The 19,327-nt window shown below is 31.5% G+C and overlaps 2 protein-coding genes and 1 non-coding gene across 4 annotated transcripts in view; 1 reads left to right on the forward strand and 2 right to left on the reverse strand.

Moving 5' to 3' along the window:
- The window catches only part of LOC125807075 (cell division protein FtsZ homolog 2-1, chloroplastic), a 217,496-nt gene that overhangs the window by 109,051 nt on the left and 89,118 nt on the right, over nucleotides 1-19,327 (forward strand). The gene's annotated exons all lie outside the window — the stretch shown is intronic.
- LOC125807099 (heme-binding-like protein At3g10130, chloroplastic) lies at nucleotides 11,098-15,559 on the reverse strand. 2 transcript variants are annotated; one of them, XM_049486868.1, is made up of 8 exons: nucleotides 15,357-15,559; nucleotides 15,120-15,209; nucleotides 14,951-15,021; nucleotides 13,657-13,758; nucleotides 13,454-13,558; nucleotides 11,902-12,037; nucleotides 11,448-11,557; nucleotides 11,098-11,333 (listed from the first exon to the last, which is right to left on the reverse strand). In XM_049486868.1, exons 1-8 carry the CDS (start codon nucleotides 15,550-15,552, stop codon nucleotides 11,259-11,261), a joined length of 885 nt encoding a protein of 294 aa, XP_049342825.1. In that variant the 5' UTR covers nucleotides 15,553-15,559; the 3' UTR covers nucleotides 11,098-11,258. The 2 variants fall into 2 exon arrangements, with proteins under 2 accessions (XP_049342825.1, XP_049342826.1); XM_049486869.1 differs by lacking the exon at nucleotides 11,098-11,333 and having other exon boundaries at nucleotides 11,499-11,675.
- Nucleotides 17,485-17,587, reverse strand: LOC125807144 (U6 spliceosomal RNA). Its single transcript, XR_007441639.1, has one exon. It is a non-coding gene; the product is annotated as a U6 spliceosomal RNA (small nuclear RNA).

Here is a 19,327-nt window from a genome sequence, read left to right on the forward strand (position 1 = left end):
AATTCACATCTGAAGTCACTTTTAGTGAAAATGAAGTGCTTAACTCCACAAACCAACATAAGTTCTTTGAAATGTGTCTAAATATATGCATAAACAATCCCTAGGATAAACACAATCCTGAGTGATGAATAAAGCTGGGTAAATATAAGAAAATCTAGCCTTCTTTCTCAATTCAGAGCTCTTCAGCAAAGATAAGAGAAAAAGGACGACAGCAAAAAACGATTTCTTTTAGTCAGTTGGAAATGACAGATTCCTTCAAGTTTAATACAAAAGATACCCATTTTATTGCAGCTTTCTCAAGTATATATCCCATCCTATAACAATTAATGTTGAAATACTATACAAATGATATAGACAACCACTACTTGGCCTTTGAAAGTTCATAAAGGTTCACATGGAAAATTAGTACTCTATTTTACTATAGGCATAATACATAAATAGAAACTCAAACTTGACTAACAAGTAATCACTTCAACTTTAAGTATTGCATATCTACACATCTCAACTCGTCTCCTGTTGAACACTCCAACTTACAAAATGATCATCTAAACACCTCCAAAATTTACGTGTCACATCAGCATTGAGTGTACACGAGACACAATGAGGATCAGATGAGGTGTCTAGATGTGCAGTTTCAAAGTTTACTTGATTAACAAAAATCTAGCATTTCATCAAATACCTAATAAGCATAAGAATCATAATACAAGGACAAAATTATACTCCAATAACAACTGAAATCGACATGAACAGTATCAAAAGAGAAAAATCCTCTTTTCGTTTTCAATTGATACTCGAATGAACAGGAAATAAAAGGCGCAATTAACAAATTCATCGATATGCTTCAGTGAAATTGATAAGGTATCGAATTTCTTAAAGAGATCTTATCTCCATTTGCGTGCATGCATGTATACCTTATAAGGAAAAAATGGAGATAAATGCCCATTCTTCTCCATTGTCAAAAAGCTTTACCCACATTGATCTTTCACTTTCATGGAAATTCGACTCAAGTGCCTTGTCAATTGAGGAAAAAATCTCTTGGACTATTCAAAAGGCGAAGTCAGAATTTTAACTCATTAAAACAAATACATTAGTATATAAATAAAAATGATTGAATTACTGAATTCATTGAATTCGTACCGAACTGAACTTCTAGCTTCGTACCTGTCCAAAAGAATCTGGAATTGATTTTTCGATCATTATTATTTCAGAAATTTACATTTCTTTCTTTCAAAGTGATTATTTGAGATCATTATTATTTCAGAAACTTATATCTCTAAAATTGCATTTGTAGATAAAATATTTGTCCTTATAATAAAGTTAAAAGTGACTTTATAAGTGTTATTGTGTGTAAAGTGGAATTTTTACACAAATTGACGTTCCAATTCACTATTTATCTTTTTTAGTGGGTATACAAATATGTTCTGATTATATACGATCATATAATATATACTATATATTAATTGATTATTTTAGTTTAGCCGATGGGATGAATAACTATTGAAATATCTTTTTAAGTAATGTGAAATCAATATTGGATTTGAATCGGGTTATTTGTTCTTTTGTCCTTATTTTGTGTTGGTCTTTAATTTTTGGTTCTTCGGAGAAATAATTTTTTCATGAAATGTAAGTTTATATTTTCGCATTATAATATCCACAAGAATACAAAATAAAAATCGATCTATTTGAAAGGCAAATCGCGTCTTTGAATGATTTGAACTAGTTAACAATTAGATCAAGATTGGAGACAAGAGGGTGGCCCATTCCAAGACTCTATTTATGAATTTGGGCCGAATAGAGGCCCAAATAAGTGGCATCTTTAATCCACAGTGATCTTATTTGCCTTAAAATACTATACTGTAATATTTTTGTACTTATTTATATATATTTTTGAGAATATATAATTCACATTTTTATACATCTTACTGATATACAATAGTTGTAATATACAAAACCTAACCCTGGTTTTGTATATTACTGAAATACACGTCTTATGTTTCCCTTATTTATAATATTCCCTTCTATTTCTAAAAACCTCTAAAATTCCTTATTTATCTCCTAATCCTAAATTATTTTATAATGTATCCGAGCTAGTTTTTAATGTATTCGAGCTACATATTATGTATCCGAGCTAGTTTTTCATGTATCCGAGCTACATATTATGTATCCGGTTTGTTTTACTTTTTCAGGAATTAATGTAATTACAAACTAAATAGGGATAGATTGTAATTTCATATTAAAACTACGTGATTCCTAAAATTTATACCTGTTTTTGTATAATAGGGGAGTTAAACTTCAAAAAGTGAATAGCTCCGAGTATACGCAAAAATTCGTGTACATAAACTCGTGGTCTCTCTATAAAGTTATATATATATATATATTATTTGTTGACAACTATGCTACAAAAAATAATAGATGATGCACTTGAAGGTTAAGTTATATATCTTTGAGGACTAGAAAATCAATTTTCATTAAATACATTTTTCCTCTTTTTTTTTTTTTTTTTTTTTTTTTTTTTTTTTTCTGTTGTACACCATATTTTAGAAATCCTAAATCGGTGAATGGTTCCAACTTCCAACTAACAAGTTTCAAACTTTTCTAAAGGAATGAGATAGTTATTAAATACTAGATGAGCCTTAATTAATATCATAATATAAGGTGAAAATAAATAGTCCAACATAATGTGTGGAATAGCTTGCGACAAGCCTAAATTAGAGATTATAAATCATATAGTACGAAAGAAAGAAAAAAGATCGAATGCTTAAATGATCACTCAACTATTTATAATAATTTATTATCGAAGTTATTCAACTTTATCTATCTTCCAAAAATAAGTACAATTTATTATCAAAATTATTTAACTTTATCTATCTTCCAAAAATCATCTAGTTTTGTTTAGTTAGGTTCATGGTTATTCAACTTTGTCCAATTAGTTTCCGCGATCATTTTAACTAAAGATACAATTTTCAATACTTATTTAATGGCGTAATAACTAAACATTAATATTTTAATTTATTTAGGACCAATTCACTCTAAATCCGATCTAATTCTTGATTCAACCCACTTAAAATGTATTGACAATGAAAATTATAACTAAAAAATATAGCACTCCCTTCGTATAAAAAATGAAATGACCTTTTTTCTTTTTTGGTCTGTTTCGAAAAGAACGTTCCTTTTTTGATAATATTTTAATTTTAATTTTCTACATGACATATTTAAAATTATAAGATTAAAAGACATTTTGATATATTTAAGTTTTGACTTAACTTTAATTATTAAAAATTCTTTTTTAATTTTTAAATTTCGTGTTAAATCAAATTAGTCCATTCTTTTTTATACGGACGGAATAGTGATGTTGATGAGCAAAAGGTGAGATGTTGATGATGAAATAGTAAAAGAGGGAAGTCCAAATTACGGTGGCTGCCCACTAAAAAGAAGACAAGTGTCACTGTCTACTAACCAACAAATCCATTATTAGATTTTCCAAAAGAGTTAAAAACAAATTAGGAAAAATAAAAAGTTAACTGAAAAATTGTTTTTTTTTTTTTTTTAAACATGGGGTGGCAAAAGCAGTGCAGATTGTGACCTTTTTTAGTTGGGAAATAATGATTTTTGAGGGAATATTTGTCTCATAAGTTTGAAAAGTATCTTATGGATTTGGTTTTTTCCATTTTGAGTGTCTTGAAAAATGATAGGTAAATTCATTCATCAATTCCATTTATTTGGACAACCTTACAATAAACATATTGTGACCTTTTTTAGTTGGGAAATAATGATTTTTGAGGGAATATTTGTCTCATAAGTTTGAAAAGTATCTTATGGATTTGGTTTTTTCCATTTTGAGTGTCTTGAAAAATGATAGGTAAATTCATTCATCAATTCCATTTATTTGGACAACCTTACAATAAACATAATATTGCTTATTTTATGGTGTGTTTCAATGATTTATTTTATTTTGGAAGATAAATAGTTTTGATATTATCCTCAAAAAAAAAATTGTATATAATTTAGACAGTTAATAAGATGATGAGGTATGGGTGAAGCTAAAATATCGACTATGGGTTCGACTCAATCCAATAGCTTATGTTTAAACTCTATATTTGTCTAAATATAATAAAAAATACTCCATCTGTCTTAATTTATGTGGCACGTCCCAATTTATGTGGTACTTTTCATTTTTCAAGAGTCAAACGGTTTAAGTTTTATCAGGAATTTACGCATGAAATCTTCAAATTTTTTGAAATGAAATTTATATATTTGTAAACTACGTAAAAATACTATAAGTCGTAATAATTGGCAATTCAAAATATTTAAAAGATATATGAAAAAGTTACTATCAAAAATAGACTTGTTTAAATTTCAAAATTCAAAAAATATCACATAAATTAGAATGGAGAAAGTATTAATTCAGGATCTAAAAGTTTTAAAATTTTTTGAATCCAACTTATAAATTTTAAATTCAGATATTTGCCTTGGAATGAAGTGGGGGTGTAGGGGATGTAATCGTGGTGGGGATGAGAACTAGGGTGAGGGTGGGGAAGAGTCGATATATGAGTGGATATTAATTAGGCAGAATGTTCTGAGAGACTCCTTTACTTGGCTCTGTTTGTCAGTTGAATTCTCATACTCATTATTTTGCCAATTAGACCTTTAAACTCATGAGAACACAATATTTTAAGCTCTTTTCTCCTCCGATTAGTGTGCGTGTAATGGACGCGATTACACGTGGAATTCCACATCATATTTTAGTGCCATGTACGAAATTAAGTGCTAAAATAATAAAAATAAATATAGATCAATTTTTTAATTTCTTAAACTTTTCAAATAGTCATCTTCTTCATATTTGGTCACAAATTGAGCACTAAATTCATACACATTAGATCAAATTCTTCTCGATTTAACTTGTAAATTCAATTACAAGTTCACCAACACAAACTCAATGAACCCCAATTGAAATTTTTAATTAATTTTACAAATTTACAAGACCCACTTATTATTTTAAAGCTTTTTCAAGCTTATCAATGGAGTTTTAAAATTTTCAATAGTCACAATCATCCTTCACATCATCCACATCTCCTCGTTGAAACCATCTAATAAAATAATGATACTAATATTTTTCAAACCTAAAAAATGAAAATTTTAGAAGAAGTTGAGGCTATCGATTTGTATAAAAAAAAAAAAAGAGGCGGAGAAGAGTGAATGTGGGGCTGGAGAAAGAAGAATGAACTGGAAAAAGAAGAAAGTTGAGGGTTGTGGTGAGGGGTAGAGGAGGGAGGCTGGTGGAGAAGAAGAAAGTCGTGGGTGAAGGATGGTTGAAGAAGATGAATCTTATTTTTTAATTTTGTTAAGTTGATTTTTTTAAAAGTAAAATATTGGTTTAACTCACTTTCAAGCGTGTGTAATCACACATCTTTCAAACTCATCAATATTAATGTCACATAAACTCGGTCAATGGTCAGAGGAGTTTAAAATATTGTGTTCTGATGAGTTTAAGAGTTTGGTTGACAAAGTGATAAGTAGGAGGGTTCAACTGATAAATGAAGCCAAGTGCAGGGGTCTACCGGGTCATTCTGCCTATTAATTATGAAGCTCGTTTTGTTTACTTGATTTTTTTATTTTTTTTTTAAGAAACTTATTTTGCTATAAAAATATTTTTTTGAAAGTCTTCATAATCAAATATAAAAAAAATATTTTTTCTCCGCACCAAAAACATTCTTAAAAGTCCATTTTTAGTTTCTTAACATTACATTTGATGTGGGAAAAACCTTTTTTTTTTCTCTATTTGTTGAGTGGAGTATGAGAGGCTAAGATTTTATGATCCTAAGTCATTGAGCATGCACTTATAAATGTGCATGTGTGAAAAAGAGACCATAAATTAAAAGCTAGATAGTGCAAAAGTGATATGTCAAAGGAATTTAGCTACAAACTTAGGGGGTAAACTATCTAATGAGAGGTGGATCTAGAAGTTCGATAAGGAATTTACATAAATATAATAGTTTTTTTTAATCTTTTAATATATATAATTTTTTTTAAAGAGTTATTATTGAAATTAAAGTTGATGTGGAAATCATAACTTCATCAATTTCGGGATTCGCCATAATAATGTATTAAGCCTTTCCAAAATTTTACACTAATATATTAATCTTCCATCAAAATTTTAATCAATAAATATATATTTTATATATAAATTAATTTTAATATACAATAATACATATTTAATATATAATAGTGTGTGTATATATATATATATATATTGAACTCAAATTTAATTAATTTTGCCCCTTCGATCAAATATAACTTCCCCTTTTTCTTTGAAAATGATGAATATGGGTTCATATCATGAAGCTTCTAAAGTTAAAAAAAATAAAAATCTTATATTTTTATTTTAATTAGTTAAAATCTCATCATATTTAGTGGTTAAGTTAGTTTGCAAAGTACATATGGCCAAGGGGGGCAAGAGGGCCATACATGCCTCTCCAAACTTCAAAAACGATCATGACTTCTTGTAATTCCTCATTTAAAAACTATATGCATCTATATGTTGTCCCCTTATATTGTTGAAATATAGGCCCTCTCAAATTTTCTATCCCTCCGTCTCAATTTAAGTATCTCGCGTTCAATTTTAGTTTGTTTCAATTTTTTTTATATTTAGTAAGTTTGTAGTTTCAACATTCTACATAACAAGTTGAAAACTACGTACATGATTTAATGATGAACTATACACATTTTTAATTTAAGATCACAAGATTCAAAAAATCTTCTTTTATTTTTTAAATTGTGTGCTCGATCAAACTAAGACACTTAAGCTAAAATCGAAGAAGTTTTAATATTAATAATAACAAGTACTTAATATAAATGACACTTTTGACATGAAATGTGAAATGGCACAAGGATCTTAGATCCTGGAGACTGGTCAAATAGTTTAAGATCATAGGGTGGAAAAGTATGAATTTGCTACACATATATATAATGGTTGAGTGCTAACAAAAAATGAAAAAGAGCCATCTAACCATACACTTGTCCTATGATGAAAAAAACAATCATGCCTTATCAAGTTCTATTCTTATAATTCTAATTAATTCTTCCCCTTCTTCCTTAGCTTTTCATAATATAAGGTATAAATAGGACTTGACGATAATAATAATAATAATATAATCGGTTTATATAATTTGAGAAGTCGTAGGGTCTGAAATGATGATGATATATATATATGCAATCTTATTTCTATCTTATAAAGGTAGAAAAATTATTTTTAGATAGATTCGTGAGTCAAGTAAAATATTTCAAGAATCAAGGTATATAATAATATAATCGGTTTATATAATTTGAGAAGTCGTAGGATCTGAAATGATGATGATGATGATGATATATATATATGCAATCTTATTTCTATCTTATAAAGGTAGAAAGATTATCTTTAGATAGATTCGTCAGTCAAGTAAAATATTTCAAGAACCAAGGTATAAAGAAAGATAAATTACAATAATAATCTCTTCTCAAAGCTATTAAAAGACAGAAGTAAACATGAATAATTACAATAATAATCTTCTCGAAGCTATTAGTTTCACTCTTTTTTTTATTTTTTATTCATCCGATATTAAAATCCGACCAAATTCAGATTCGAATTTAATTTCACTCTTATTATAAAGGGAAAGTTGTAAAAGAAACTAGATGCAATGATGGTTTTGGATGCCCAAACCGACCTCGTTTAGAAAATCATAGTCATAAAGACATATTGCTGCAGAAAAAAAAAACAAAAAGTGGAGTCCAAATGAGACCACCACTATTATTTTTGGTGCATTTTTGTCAAAATCACTTAGTTTTTGCGTTAGTGGTCCTATATTTTTTTAAAAATAATTTAACTGTCTTAGTCAAATATGTTTATGTTCACTTTAACTAATTTTACGAAATATTTATCACTTTCCATCAATAACAAGTACAAGATATTTTTATCCATCACAATTAAGACAGATGAAAAAAAATCATTTAAACTTGAAATCTTATAATTCTCAATCTACGTCACTGACCATTAGACGACATTCTTTGGATTAGTTGTCCTATATTGATTTTTAACTCATCATCTTTACTGTAAAAAAATAGTTTATGTGGAGGATTTTGCCACATAACATATGAGCAGACATTTATCTCAACAGGAAAAAACCTATAATTTTTACAACAGAGAAAAAAGTTTTACTACTAATTATAGCAAATAAATCATCTGTATTAATGTACTTTAGTCAGTTTTCTAATAATCATTTTACCATTAATTACAAGTATTTGTATAGTAACACGTTTATGTTTATTTGGTCAAAGAATAAAAACTAAGTAGGCTTGTATCTCTCACTTTATAGTGGATTGTATATTAGAAAAAAGTGTGAAAAGAAAATCTTAGAGAAATTATGATATAGATCATGACCTCTCAATTGCACAGCAACAAAAATCAACAAGATGGGGTCCAAAGTGCTAATATGCTTTCCACTAAAATTTAACTTCAATTTTTAAAAAATAAAATAAAAAAATTAAACGATAACAAGCACTCACAAGATAACTACAAGTAATCGTCCATAAAAATTGATATTAGCAACGAATAAGAAACAAGATATATTATCTATTACAACATATTAAAATAAGTTGATAATAAAATTTTGTATAATGTCAGTTTCATATATTCTATTTTATGTAACACTAATTTTTAAAAAGAATGATACATTTCATACTTAGAAATAAACATTAACCTTTTATTATAAGATACTGAATTTACAGTCGCACAAATGTTCGTAACTTGTTTTAGTCACACAACTTTCAAAAATCTTTATATCATCTTAAACTCCGTGCCTAATTAAACGACAAAAAATCATGATGGATTTTCTCACACCTCTTTTTTTTTCCCCTTATAAAAGGAGCACTAGTGTGTGCTTCTAAACAAGCTTACTCAAAAACTCAAACTTGTATAACCTCAACTCCCTAGCAACACAACATATAACAATACACAAGAATGGGAAATTGCATAGTACTTTTGCAAAATGATAAGAAGAAGGTCATTGAATATAAAGCTCCAATGAAGGTTCATGAACATGAAGTGTCATCACCTTTTCTACAAGAGCCAAAAACAAAACATGTAAAAAAGAAGGTGAAGTTTGCTGATGAAGTAATAGTTATGGAAAGTAGTTGTTCATCATCAGAGGTTGTAAGAATTAAAGTTGTTATAACTAAGCAAGAGTTACAATCTCTTCTATCAAGTGAAGGAGAATTAAGAGTACTTCAAGATGGTAACATGGTTGTTCAATGTCCTCTTCAAAAAGAAAAAAGCTCTATTAGTGAAATTAATGATTGTATTATACATGAATTAGACTAGCTTATTAATTAGTTTTCCCATATTGTAAAATAACTATAGTAAGATACAAAAAACATGGGATGTACCAAGAAAAAAGGTTTTGTACTTTTTTTTTTAGTTCTAACAAGTGAAACTTTACAAATTTGGAATTATCAATCTTCTTCATCATATCAACTTTCTTCATAAGAGATTAAAATGTACGTATATTGCTACGTTCTTGATGATTTATTTACTTGTATATATATATATAAATCGGATCATATTAGAGCTAGTTTCCAAGTATTTGGAGCTAGAATCATTGGAGGAACCCTAGAAAAGCATGCCCATGGGCTAAAGAATGGGATGGAATATCCATGTCTTACTGTCAGTGACAAAGTCAGAATTTTCATTAAAAGAATTTAAAATATGAAGAAATCAAAGAAATTCAACATTTATATATATAAGATGAATTAAACCTTGAGTATACAGTATAATTTTCCGCCCCAAAGGAATTGTAAACACAAAGCAAGAGTGAATGGAATAAGTTAATGAGAAAACAGAGAAAAACTGCAATTTTGTTTGCGTGACTGACCTCAGCACTAATAAAGAAACATTTATGTAAATGTTTGCTCATATATTAACTACAGACAAAACATTACAAACTTGTCAATTAACTTACAAACTTTTAAATCGTCGTCTAATATTTTTTCATAAAATTTTCAGTATATTCAAAAGAGATCTTTACATTGTAATCTAAAAAGTCTATAAATTACAAGAGAAATATTTACTAAATAACTGTCACAAAAAGGGTTAGCCAGTGAAAATTCCACTCTATAGTTAGGTAGTTACTTAATACTTATTATGCGTTCTCATGCTCTTTTTCGGTTAATTAACCAGACTAATTAGCTCATTGTTAGGGTACCTAATATACTAATTGATAAATATAGATAGAAATTAATGGATTAACTGTTACTAGAGAAACTTTCTTACATCGTGATGGAGAGCTCACCACAAATTAATTTTATAAACTAAACCTTCGTCTCTAGTGCATATAATATTTACGCTTATAGTAATTTTTTTTTAAAAACGTGATCTCTAGTGCTTCCTCATATTGTTAGTCTCAAACCATGATAAAAGAGGTGGTTTTCGGTAAGTTAACAAGCAATCTAAAATTAGTCAATATATGATGAATCAACTTTAATATCGAAAATAGTATTGGAATGAATAGGTCTACATAAGTGTCGAATGAATATTGAGGATTCATAACCGAATCATAACTTGATTGAGACTAATGCCTAGTTATTTTTGGATTTGAAATCATAGATTCATTTTGTGATCAACGCGACTCAGACAAGAAATCTATATCTTACCCACCAAGTTTTTGCTCTGATTGAATTTCATGCATCGTAGAAGCTAAAGGAATATGCAAACTTGATAAGAAAGTTGAACTACAAGGATGCACAAACATTAAACTGCAAGCACTCACATATTTTAGCCTATGTTGCTCGGATACTCCAAAAACGTTATCACACTCATGTCAGATTCTTTAAAAATGCATAGCTTTTATCACACACACCTGGTGGTATTTTTGAAAAGTTCGAGCAACATAAATCTCAGTAGTATATCTAGAAAAAAACATGTCATCTTCCGGAAAATGAATAATATTACCCAATATGATACAAAACTCAATGGATGATTGCGAATTTGCGAAGAGTACAAAAGACAAAGTGTCTTATTATTTTCAGAGTAGGAGCAATATGGTGCATGTACATAACCTAGTATTAAAAGGTCAAACAATCGCCTGAAATGTATATATACAAGGTGTATAATACAATATGATATACATATACACGCTATATACGTCTAGAATGAATACTGGCGAAGTTTTGCTTTTCTAGTTCTATACATTAGTGAACAGATTTATCTCAATATACAGCACACTGACTAGCTATTCCTGTTTCCTTTCAACTTCCAGGCTAATCTCATTCCGACGTGTGAAAGGAAGAGTAAATGGTGGATTATACTGCAAGATAAGTACAACAAATATGCAGCTAGTGAGTTACTTTAGTTGCACTAGGCCAAAATCTGTTCTCCAGGAGATATTATAAGAATAATTGAAATGGTTCTGCAAATATACCTGTGCAACTTCTACCAAGGCACCATCTTTTACCTGAAACTCTGCATCTCCCTTTAGTGCAGTTCGAAGTCTTGATTCTCGCGCTTTAACTTCTTCGTCATTCACAAAACCTTAATTGGAATCAAATGGGAGAGGACTAGCTATGTTAGGATACAAAACTTGAAAAACAGAATTCCTAAATGTTCTCTTTTGAACTCTGAATTGATCACCGCCATTCGTCACAGCAGGCTTATAGGACATTAAAGACAGAAATGGATGTACAACTATGTATAAGTTTCTTTCATATCATAATAAGTGAATCGATCAATAAAGTACTAAGTAACTTTACCAAGATCTACTTCTATAAACCAATGAGACCGATCCCAGCTTTCTGACTACAGATGTTGAATTTCAAGTAAACTTAACATTCCACCTTGAACTTTGTATTGACATACTGAATTATGAAGTTACAAACCTGAAAAAGCAACAACTGCGACAGTTTTCCGAGGCACCTCTTTGATAGTTACAGAGGAATCCTTCGGTAGTGGCAAGTCCGAACCATACTTGGAGGGCATGACGAAGGACATCCTCCACTTTTCCTGATCTTCCGCCTAATGAAATTCTTAATGAGATTCCAGTATGTGTAATTTTTTGAGAAAATACGAGAGCAGGAAATAAATATAACAACTATATACATAATATTTATCTTTTTTTCCTTTTTGGTGGGGATGGGGTGGGGTGTGGGAGTGTTAATCACTAAAACATAGGATCAGACATAAGCTAAAGTGATTTTTTTCTTTTCTAGAATGGAATAATGCTGGTTTTGAAGTTTCTCGGAGCAAGAAATTCTTATAGGATGTCTCCACATAGCATAACCAGAGAGACACACAACCTATCGCTAAGGGAGTGCCTATTTCCACATAATATTGTTTTTTTCTGTTTCAAAATGTTGTTATCAGATATCCATTTATGAATGACTAGAAAAATGTGTTATTGTTTGTATAGAGGATTAGATGTGTATATTCATTCAGACATATAATCTTTATAATGTGGAAGATTGTTCTCTCTGACTGTTAGTCCATTCTAAACCTGTTCTGGAACTAAGATTGGACATCGACAATACATGAACTAGCCTATAGGCACATATCAGATGCGTGCGTGCAAGTATCTGATAGCGGTTCGTGCAGTTTTTTCTTTAATTATTAGTGTATTTGAAAAATTGGAAAGAAGTACCCAACACTCAAGTCACACCCCTCAGGTACAGGTATGGCAAGGCAATGAAGGATCCATGCAGCACTTATGTTGTTGGGACCCTTCAAAATTACTGTCAGGTGTGTATCGGATTCTCCAAAAACTATGCATTTTGGAGGATCCAACACAGGCGTGGCAGCATTTTTAGAGGGTCCGAGCAACATAATCAAAATGTGGAATCTAATAGTTTCCCGTTCTCCTAGATATGGATTTGCAATAGTACCATCCGAGAATACTACAGGTTCAAACAATAAGAAGCCACAATGTTTTTATTTCATATGTACCTGATCTGGCATATGGGCCTAGCACACAATTGAAAGATCCTCAAATCTCATCTAAAATACATTTCGGCTTTTATCAAATCCACATCAAGAACGTAAATGTGTTTTCCTTGTGAATTAGGTAACTAGATGATGTTCTTTTTCCCAATAGAATCAGTAAAAGTCAGCATTTCCATTTGGCGACATGAGGTCATTATTAGAGTAGTTCTTCATTTATCATTTCTCAAGTTATGTAGTGACTCAACTCCATTATTTTATCACTTTATTACTTTTATTAACACCGTGCATCAATATCCATGTTAGTAGTCCCTCTTACAGGGTATCTCCAATGTCCTGAGAAAAACACAATATGTCTACAAAGGTACTGCACAGAAAAGAGTCGAGCAAAAAGCATGTGTAATAGAGTAACCAAACCATCTGTCTTGAGTGAAGCAGTAAATAATATGCTGTAAAAGAACTAAAAAGGGAAAACAATGATCAGTTTAAGTGTTGTACCCTTTTAGTTATCACTGGAGTAGTCATTTCCATTTTCTCCCCATCAGATTGAGTTCTACGAGTGATTACGGGTGTCGTCATTGCCATACTCTCCTTCTTCATGTTCTAGAAGTCATCAAGAAACAGAACAAAGCCAAAAAAGGCTACCATTACAATGTGGTTCGAGGCGATCTAAGGTTGACTCTATAAGTACCTTGAACTACCTTACCAAACAAGTACTCAGCCAATGTGTTGAAGGATTGAGATGCACCATTTAAGTCAAACCCAGACTTCCCAGGCATTGTAGCCTCGGCAACAAAGTAAGGCTGCTTAAAGTCACAATACTACTTTAGATAAATGAACAAAATTATAACGAAAAGAAAGATGGTTAAAAGGATAATCAGGAATTATTTTTTATCAACATGACAACATAAAGAGATGTCGATGAGTAAAGTTCTAATAATACAGCATGTCTATAGTATGGTAGATTAATGCTATTAAGAAGAAATATATGCACCATGATAACACTGTGACTGTTGGTCTAGAATTCAGGTTAAACACAAAGGACTATTTGCCAAAAGTTAATGTCAATGACTTTCAAACAACAGGATCCACGGCTTCAATACGAATAGAGAGAGCTTATGACATGCTTAAATCTAGGTGATCAAACAAAAGTTAGAACGTAACATGCTTATTTCAAGAAACTGCCACCTCCGATTTCTAATCATGTCTTAACACTTGAGTCAGTATTGCAAACATGTTTCTCAAAATTGAGGAAACTCCTGAGCTGTGATCACCAGATTGTTTCTGTCAGTTTCTTTCTGTTCCAGAAAACATTTGGATACCAGATATCTTTCAGGTTCCTATTGTTTCTTTTACTTTCTTATTGATAGATCATAGACATGCTGACTCTTACCTATAACTGTCACTCTCCAGTTGTGGCATATACAAAATGATCAAACAACATCACTCTCCTCTTCCAAGTGGATGCATTGCAGCTATTTGAAATCCATTAATGCTTTTTTTTATGACCATAAAAAGGTTAATAACATATATGAACAAAGGTCCAATTCTTCAAAAAAGACGTTGAATCAATTTTATAACAAAATCTGCAAAATGTCTCTCTTGTATCTATTGACATGACCTAGTTAAATCACCAGCCAATGCTTTATTTTGTATTAGACTATTAGTAACCTAGATCGCTTCGAGATAACTCACTAGAATCACCATTTATTAAGAAATACTGACAAAAGGATTCTTTGTGTGAGAACATGTAGCTGGTGCAAGCAAATTTAAATAAATAATGTATCTTGCCTAAGATATGTTTCCTCATCACAAGTTTTCCCCTCTATCTTCAACATATTTTTGATGAAAGTTCTAAAATTATTTTTTGTCTGTCAAATATTGCTCCTCTTTCATCTAGAACGAATCCCGTGATAAAGTGCAGAAAGAGTGCATATAAATCTCGATGCTACTGGGAAAAAAAGTATGAATAGAAATTAGTCACAACACATATACCTCAACTTCTCTTATCTCATACTGATCTGTAAGTTTCAACACCTTGAATTTCACTGTCTCCAGATCCGGCACTTCATGAAGATGACAGTGATATGAGTTACGTGGACTGATTTTAACCATCTAAAATATCATTGAATATAACAATCATAAATAGATTGAAAAAGTATACCAGACATCAAAGCTTCCTCTAAATTCCGACTTTCGAATATCCTCTTCGGAAACACGTATTTCGCGGTTTCATTCGCCAATTCCGTCAGAACTGCCAACAATATAACAATCAATCAATCATTTAACATCGTTCTCATCCCAAAACTAGTTAAAGGACTAAAAAAACAGAATCAAATTGAGTGAAATACTAATAAAATACGATTAACTGAGGAATAAGGAATTGCAGGGAAAAACTTACGTTTTTGAGAAAGAGAAGAGGTTTGGGAGGCGAGAGCGATGACAAGGGAGATTCGAGCTTCGAGAGCTGACATGCCGTTTCTCCGCTGCGCCGGAGCAGAGCTGCTTCTGTTTACTGCCATAGATTTGATCGGCGAAGGTCTTATTCTGCTTGTGGATGGAGGAGCAAAAATGGAAGAAGGTGAGAGCAGAAGCATTTTTAGTTTTTTACGTTGCAGTGTTTTAGGCTCTTATTTTCGCTCAGGGGAATAGATAATTCGGAATTTAGTCTTCGGCGTAATTTTATTTATATTTATAAAATTGCTGTCACGTGATTATGAGTTTGGTGAAAATAATCTTCTATCATTAAAATTTAGAAAGACATATGCCTGATAATTTGAATTTATCATTGTCATTCTTTATGAATTTTTATAATATATGGATCACAATAAATATGAAGAAAAAACCAATAAGATTTTATAAAGATAATAAATAAAAGGTTGATACATTTCCACCTTAAACTGAATAGAAAAAGGCCCAAAATAGCACGATGAACCAATGTGAATGAGTGTAAGCACAAATTACCATTATGCTATTGTCCTACAAATTATCAACACATACATCACTCGCTATAACTCTAATCTTCCACAAAACATTCATTAACATAAGATTCTTATTCTACCTTTAACCCCTAACTTGAGTCGTGTGATGAGTAACTATCCATGATTCAGAGAGCACTTATAGTCCGCACTGATGAACGGAAGCACCCCCTCCCCCTATCAAGCAAGAAGGAAGCGGATCTTTCCCACTGTGGAGTCACTACCGCCACAGAGTGACATGCCAAAGGCACATAACAAGAAAGCCAACCCAAAATGATTGTAAATAAAGTCTCCAGCCAATGTAAGCTTTATCAGATCCAAATTTGTCTTCAATCCTAGTCTATATTAAGCATGAAAGCAACATCCTCAGTAGTCACATTTCCAGAGGTGCCTACAACCTGTAGATACAGAGGTATCCACTGTGAATCTGCCAAGAAAAACACCACCAATATCATTTAAGTCCGAAAGCAAACATAATGCGGCGTTCCACATTTCAACTAGGTATTAAGCAAAACATGAGATGGAAATAAAAGAAGTAACTACTCCAATTCACTTCACTTGGTAAAGAATTAGGAGAATCACAGTTAAATCACGAAGGTACCCTGAAATAACATATGCCATATGATATTCACAATTTAAACACCCCGAACATAACACATAAGAATATAACAGTGCTTATATTCTACTGCATTACAAGTTCTTTCTAGGATAACTCGATAAACAACAAATTGTTTGATTATGCTATTCGGATACAGAATAGTCATGTAGGCTGTAGCAGTGGTACTCATTTTTGAAATACAAAACTAGTGGCTTAGACAACAGGCTGCATCGAAGAGTTATAGTTCATACACTTCATTAGCTACAATTGTCTTCTTATTTTGCAGTCTACCTATTGAACCAACTTCCTCCATCTTCCAGGAATCAGAGATAGATCCCACGAACTGCATAATTATTTATATGCTGCCACATTACTAGGAGAGAAATATCATAAAAGAGTTCACACCAACAATTTGAACAAGCTTACTCGACTTAAAAAGTATAAAAGGAGGGAGTAAAAACATTGCACAAAAAGCAGCTAAAATGTGTAAGTAGCTTAAAGATAGTAAAACGAATTTACAAACAATTGTCGATTCTGAATAGCAAACACGCAACTGTATTGAATAACAATGGTGTCTGAGCAAGCTTCCACGCACCTCGACTATTTTATTAGTTTATGCTACCTCCTGCCAGCACAAGTATTGAGCAAACCCACACTTAATCCAACAAAAACCAAATGTATGAGAGTGGAATGAAGTACTTAATTGTTCATATTCATAAATGTTTCAGATGTAACATGAGTGAATTTCACAACAATAGTAGTATCAGGATTCTTTAAAGCAAAAAAAAAAAACTAGGGCACAATAATATGTTTATCGCCGTCAGAAAAATTAGGGGAAACATGAACTAAAACTAGAGGAAAGAAATTCCGAGCAACTTATGAGACATCGCCGGCGGAGACCGACAAAACAAATATAGATTTTTGTACCGGAGCTCAGCGCCGACGACCGGCAAAAAAATTTGGACCATTTCTCGATTTGTGCGTGTCATCCTTGCGCAGGGGCCATGCTAATCTTCTCTGTATCGTTCCAATTTTATCGGATGTCCCCGAAGGGACGAACTCCATTGCTGCGCTACGGTTCTTAGGGTACTGTAAACTTCTCTCTGTGCTCGATGTGGGAGAAACGTAAAAGAAGATATAAGTCGAGTAAATGTCGTTTTGGGTCCTTAAGTTTCGAAAACCAAATATTTAGTCCTATTTTTGGAATTTTTGTTTCAACATCAGCCCCTGAAGTATTTATTTATCCACGTAATGAAGTTACTTCTGAAGATGTATAAATTATCCTTAATTTTTGTAAATATTATCATGTATTTAGATTTTTGACAGATTTTCAAATAATCAACACAAACACTTGAGTTATTATCGTAATATTTGATTCATTATTTGTAATTAAGAGAAGTACCCCTAAATTTGATGTTGGAAACTTGGATTAATAGGATTTGTTCTTGAGCTCTTGGTTCTTGTCTTTAAATGAAAAAAAAATCTTAATAAAAGTGCTTTTCTTTTTAATAAATCGTATGCGACACAAATTTAGATTAATTAAATTCCGAAGGAACAAACCTTGGGATGAAAACATAAAAAGTCGTTTGGTTCAAAGACAAGTTATACTGAAATTAGTTGAGATTAATTTAAAATTAGTTATCTTGTAGTAATTATTTTTTACTATTTGAATTGTTATATTAAAAATAACATACATTGTATAACTTTTATAAAGAAATTATTTTTCAGTAAGAATATCATCCACCTTATACGGTAGAAAAAGGATTTGGGGAACCTTATTTAGCAACTAGATTTGTTTGGCTTGAATAGAAAATTGTACGTAACATTTCTGCCTAATAAGGATCACTGTAAAAATACCTAACATTGTTCACAAACATCTTGTAATGTTCGAATTTCATTACCAAACTATACAAAAAGAACTATTTATCATCCAACGTGCTCTCACGATCTTCACTAAGGCTATGTACACATCACCCTTCTCAGATTCACTCGTGAGATCACATTGGATTTTCGTTATTGTAACGCCTCCCACGATCAAGATTCAAGAGTGGGCTCACCAAAAAGGAGGGGACATGATTGTAGCTCGCACGTCACCGGACCCAATCTGCAAAATGACAACATAGAAATGAAGTCTGAAAAGTGAATACTAGAAAATCCCTCAATATGTGTCGTAGACAAACGACCTCAGCGGCTCAGGCCTCAGAGTTGGGCAGGAGTCATGGAAACATAACGCATGAAGGAAACAATTAATGCAATTTCATTTAAGTCTAGCCGTTCAAACTCAAACACAAACACAATGTACACATAAAACACATTAGCTCATCACAGTTCTACTCTCGACCAGTTAGACAACGATATACCAAGATTGGAACTCACGAATCTAATCTTCCTCCCAACCAATAAGACAATGATATACCGGGATAGGAACTACGAATCCAATCTGCCTCCCAACTCGGAGACAGGCCAAACACAAATAATAGAAAAATGAGTTTTCAACTCCAGCTTTATATTATCTCATAAATTCACAGCATGTATTATTCGAACAACCCTAGGACCTTCATTGAAGTCCTCTTTTTTATCTACCTTAAATGTTCTCGCTGCACAGAAATACTTCATAGTTAAAGAAGGGGGGAAATTGCTTATATGTCACAAACGTTACTGGATGACAAAAAGCTCACTGAGCATTCAAGCACAGTAACTTAGAACATAGATACTTCTCGAAATGCTCAACTTAGAATAGCTGCAAGTTAGTATTGTAGTTTCTTCTTGCAGAGAGAGAGATACCATAAAGGAATT

This window comes from Solanum verrucosum, unplaced genomic scaffold, assembly GCF_900185275.1.
Source record: "Solanum verrucosum unplaced genomic scaffold, falcon-dt-bn FXZP01000196.1, whole genome shotgun sequence".
NCBI classification, from domain to species: Eukaryota; Viridiplantae; Streptophyta; class Magnoliopsida; order Solanales; family Solanaceae; genus Solanum; species Solanum verrucosum.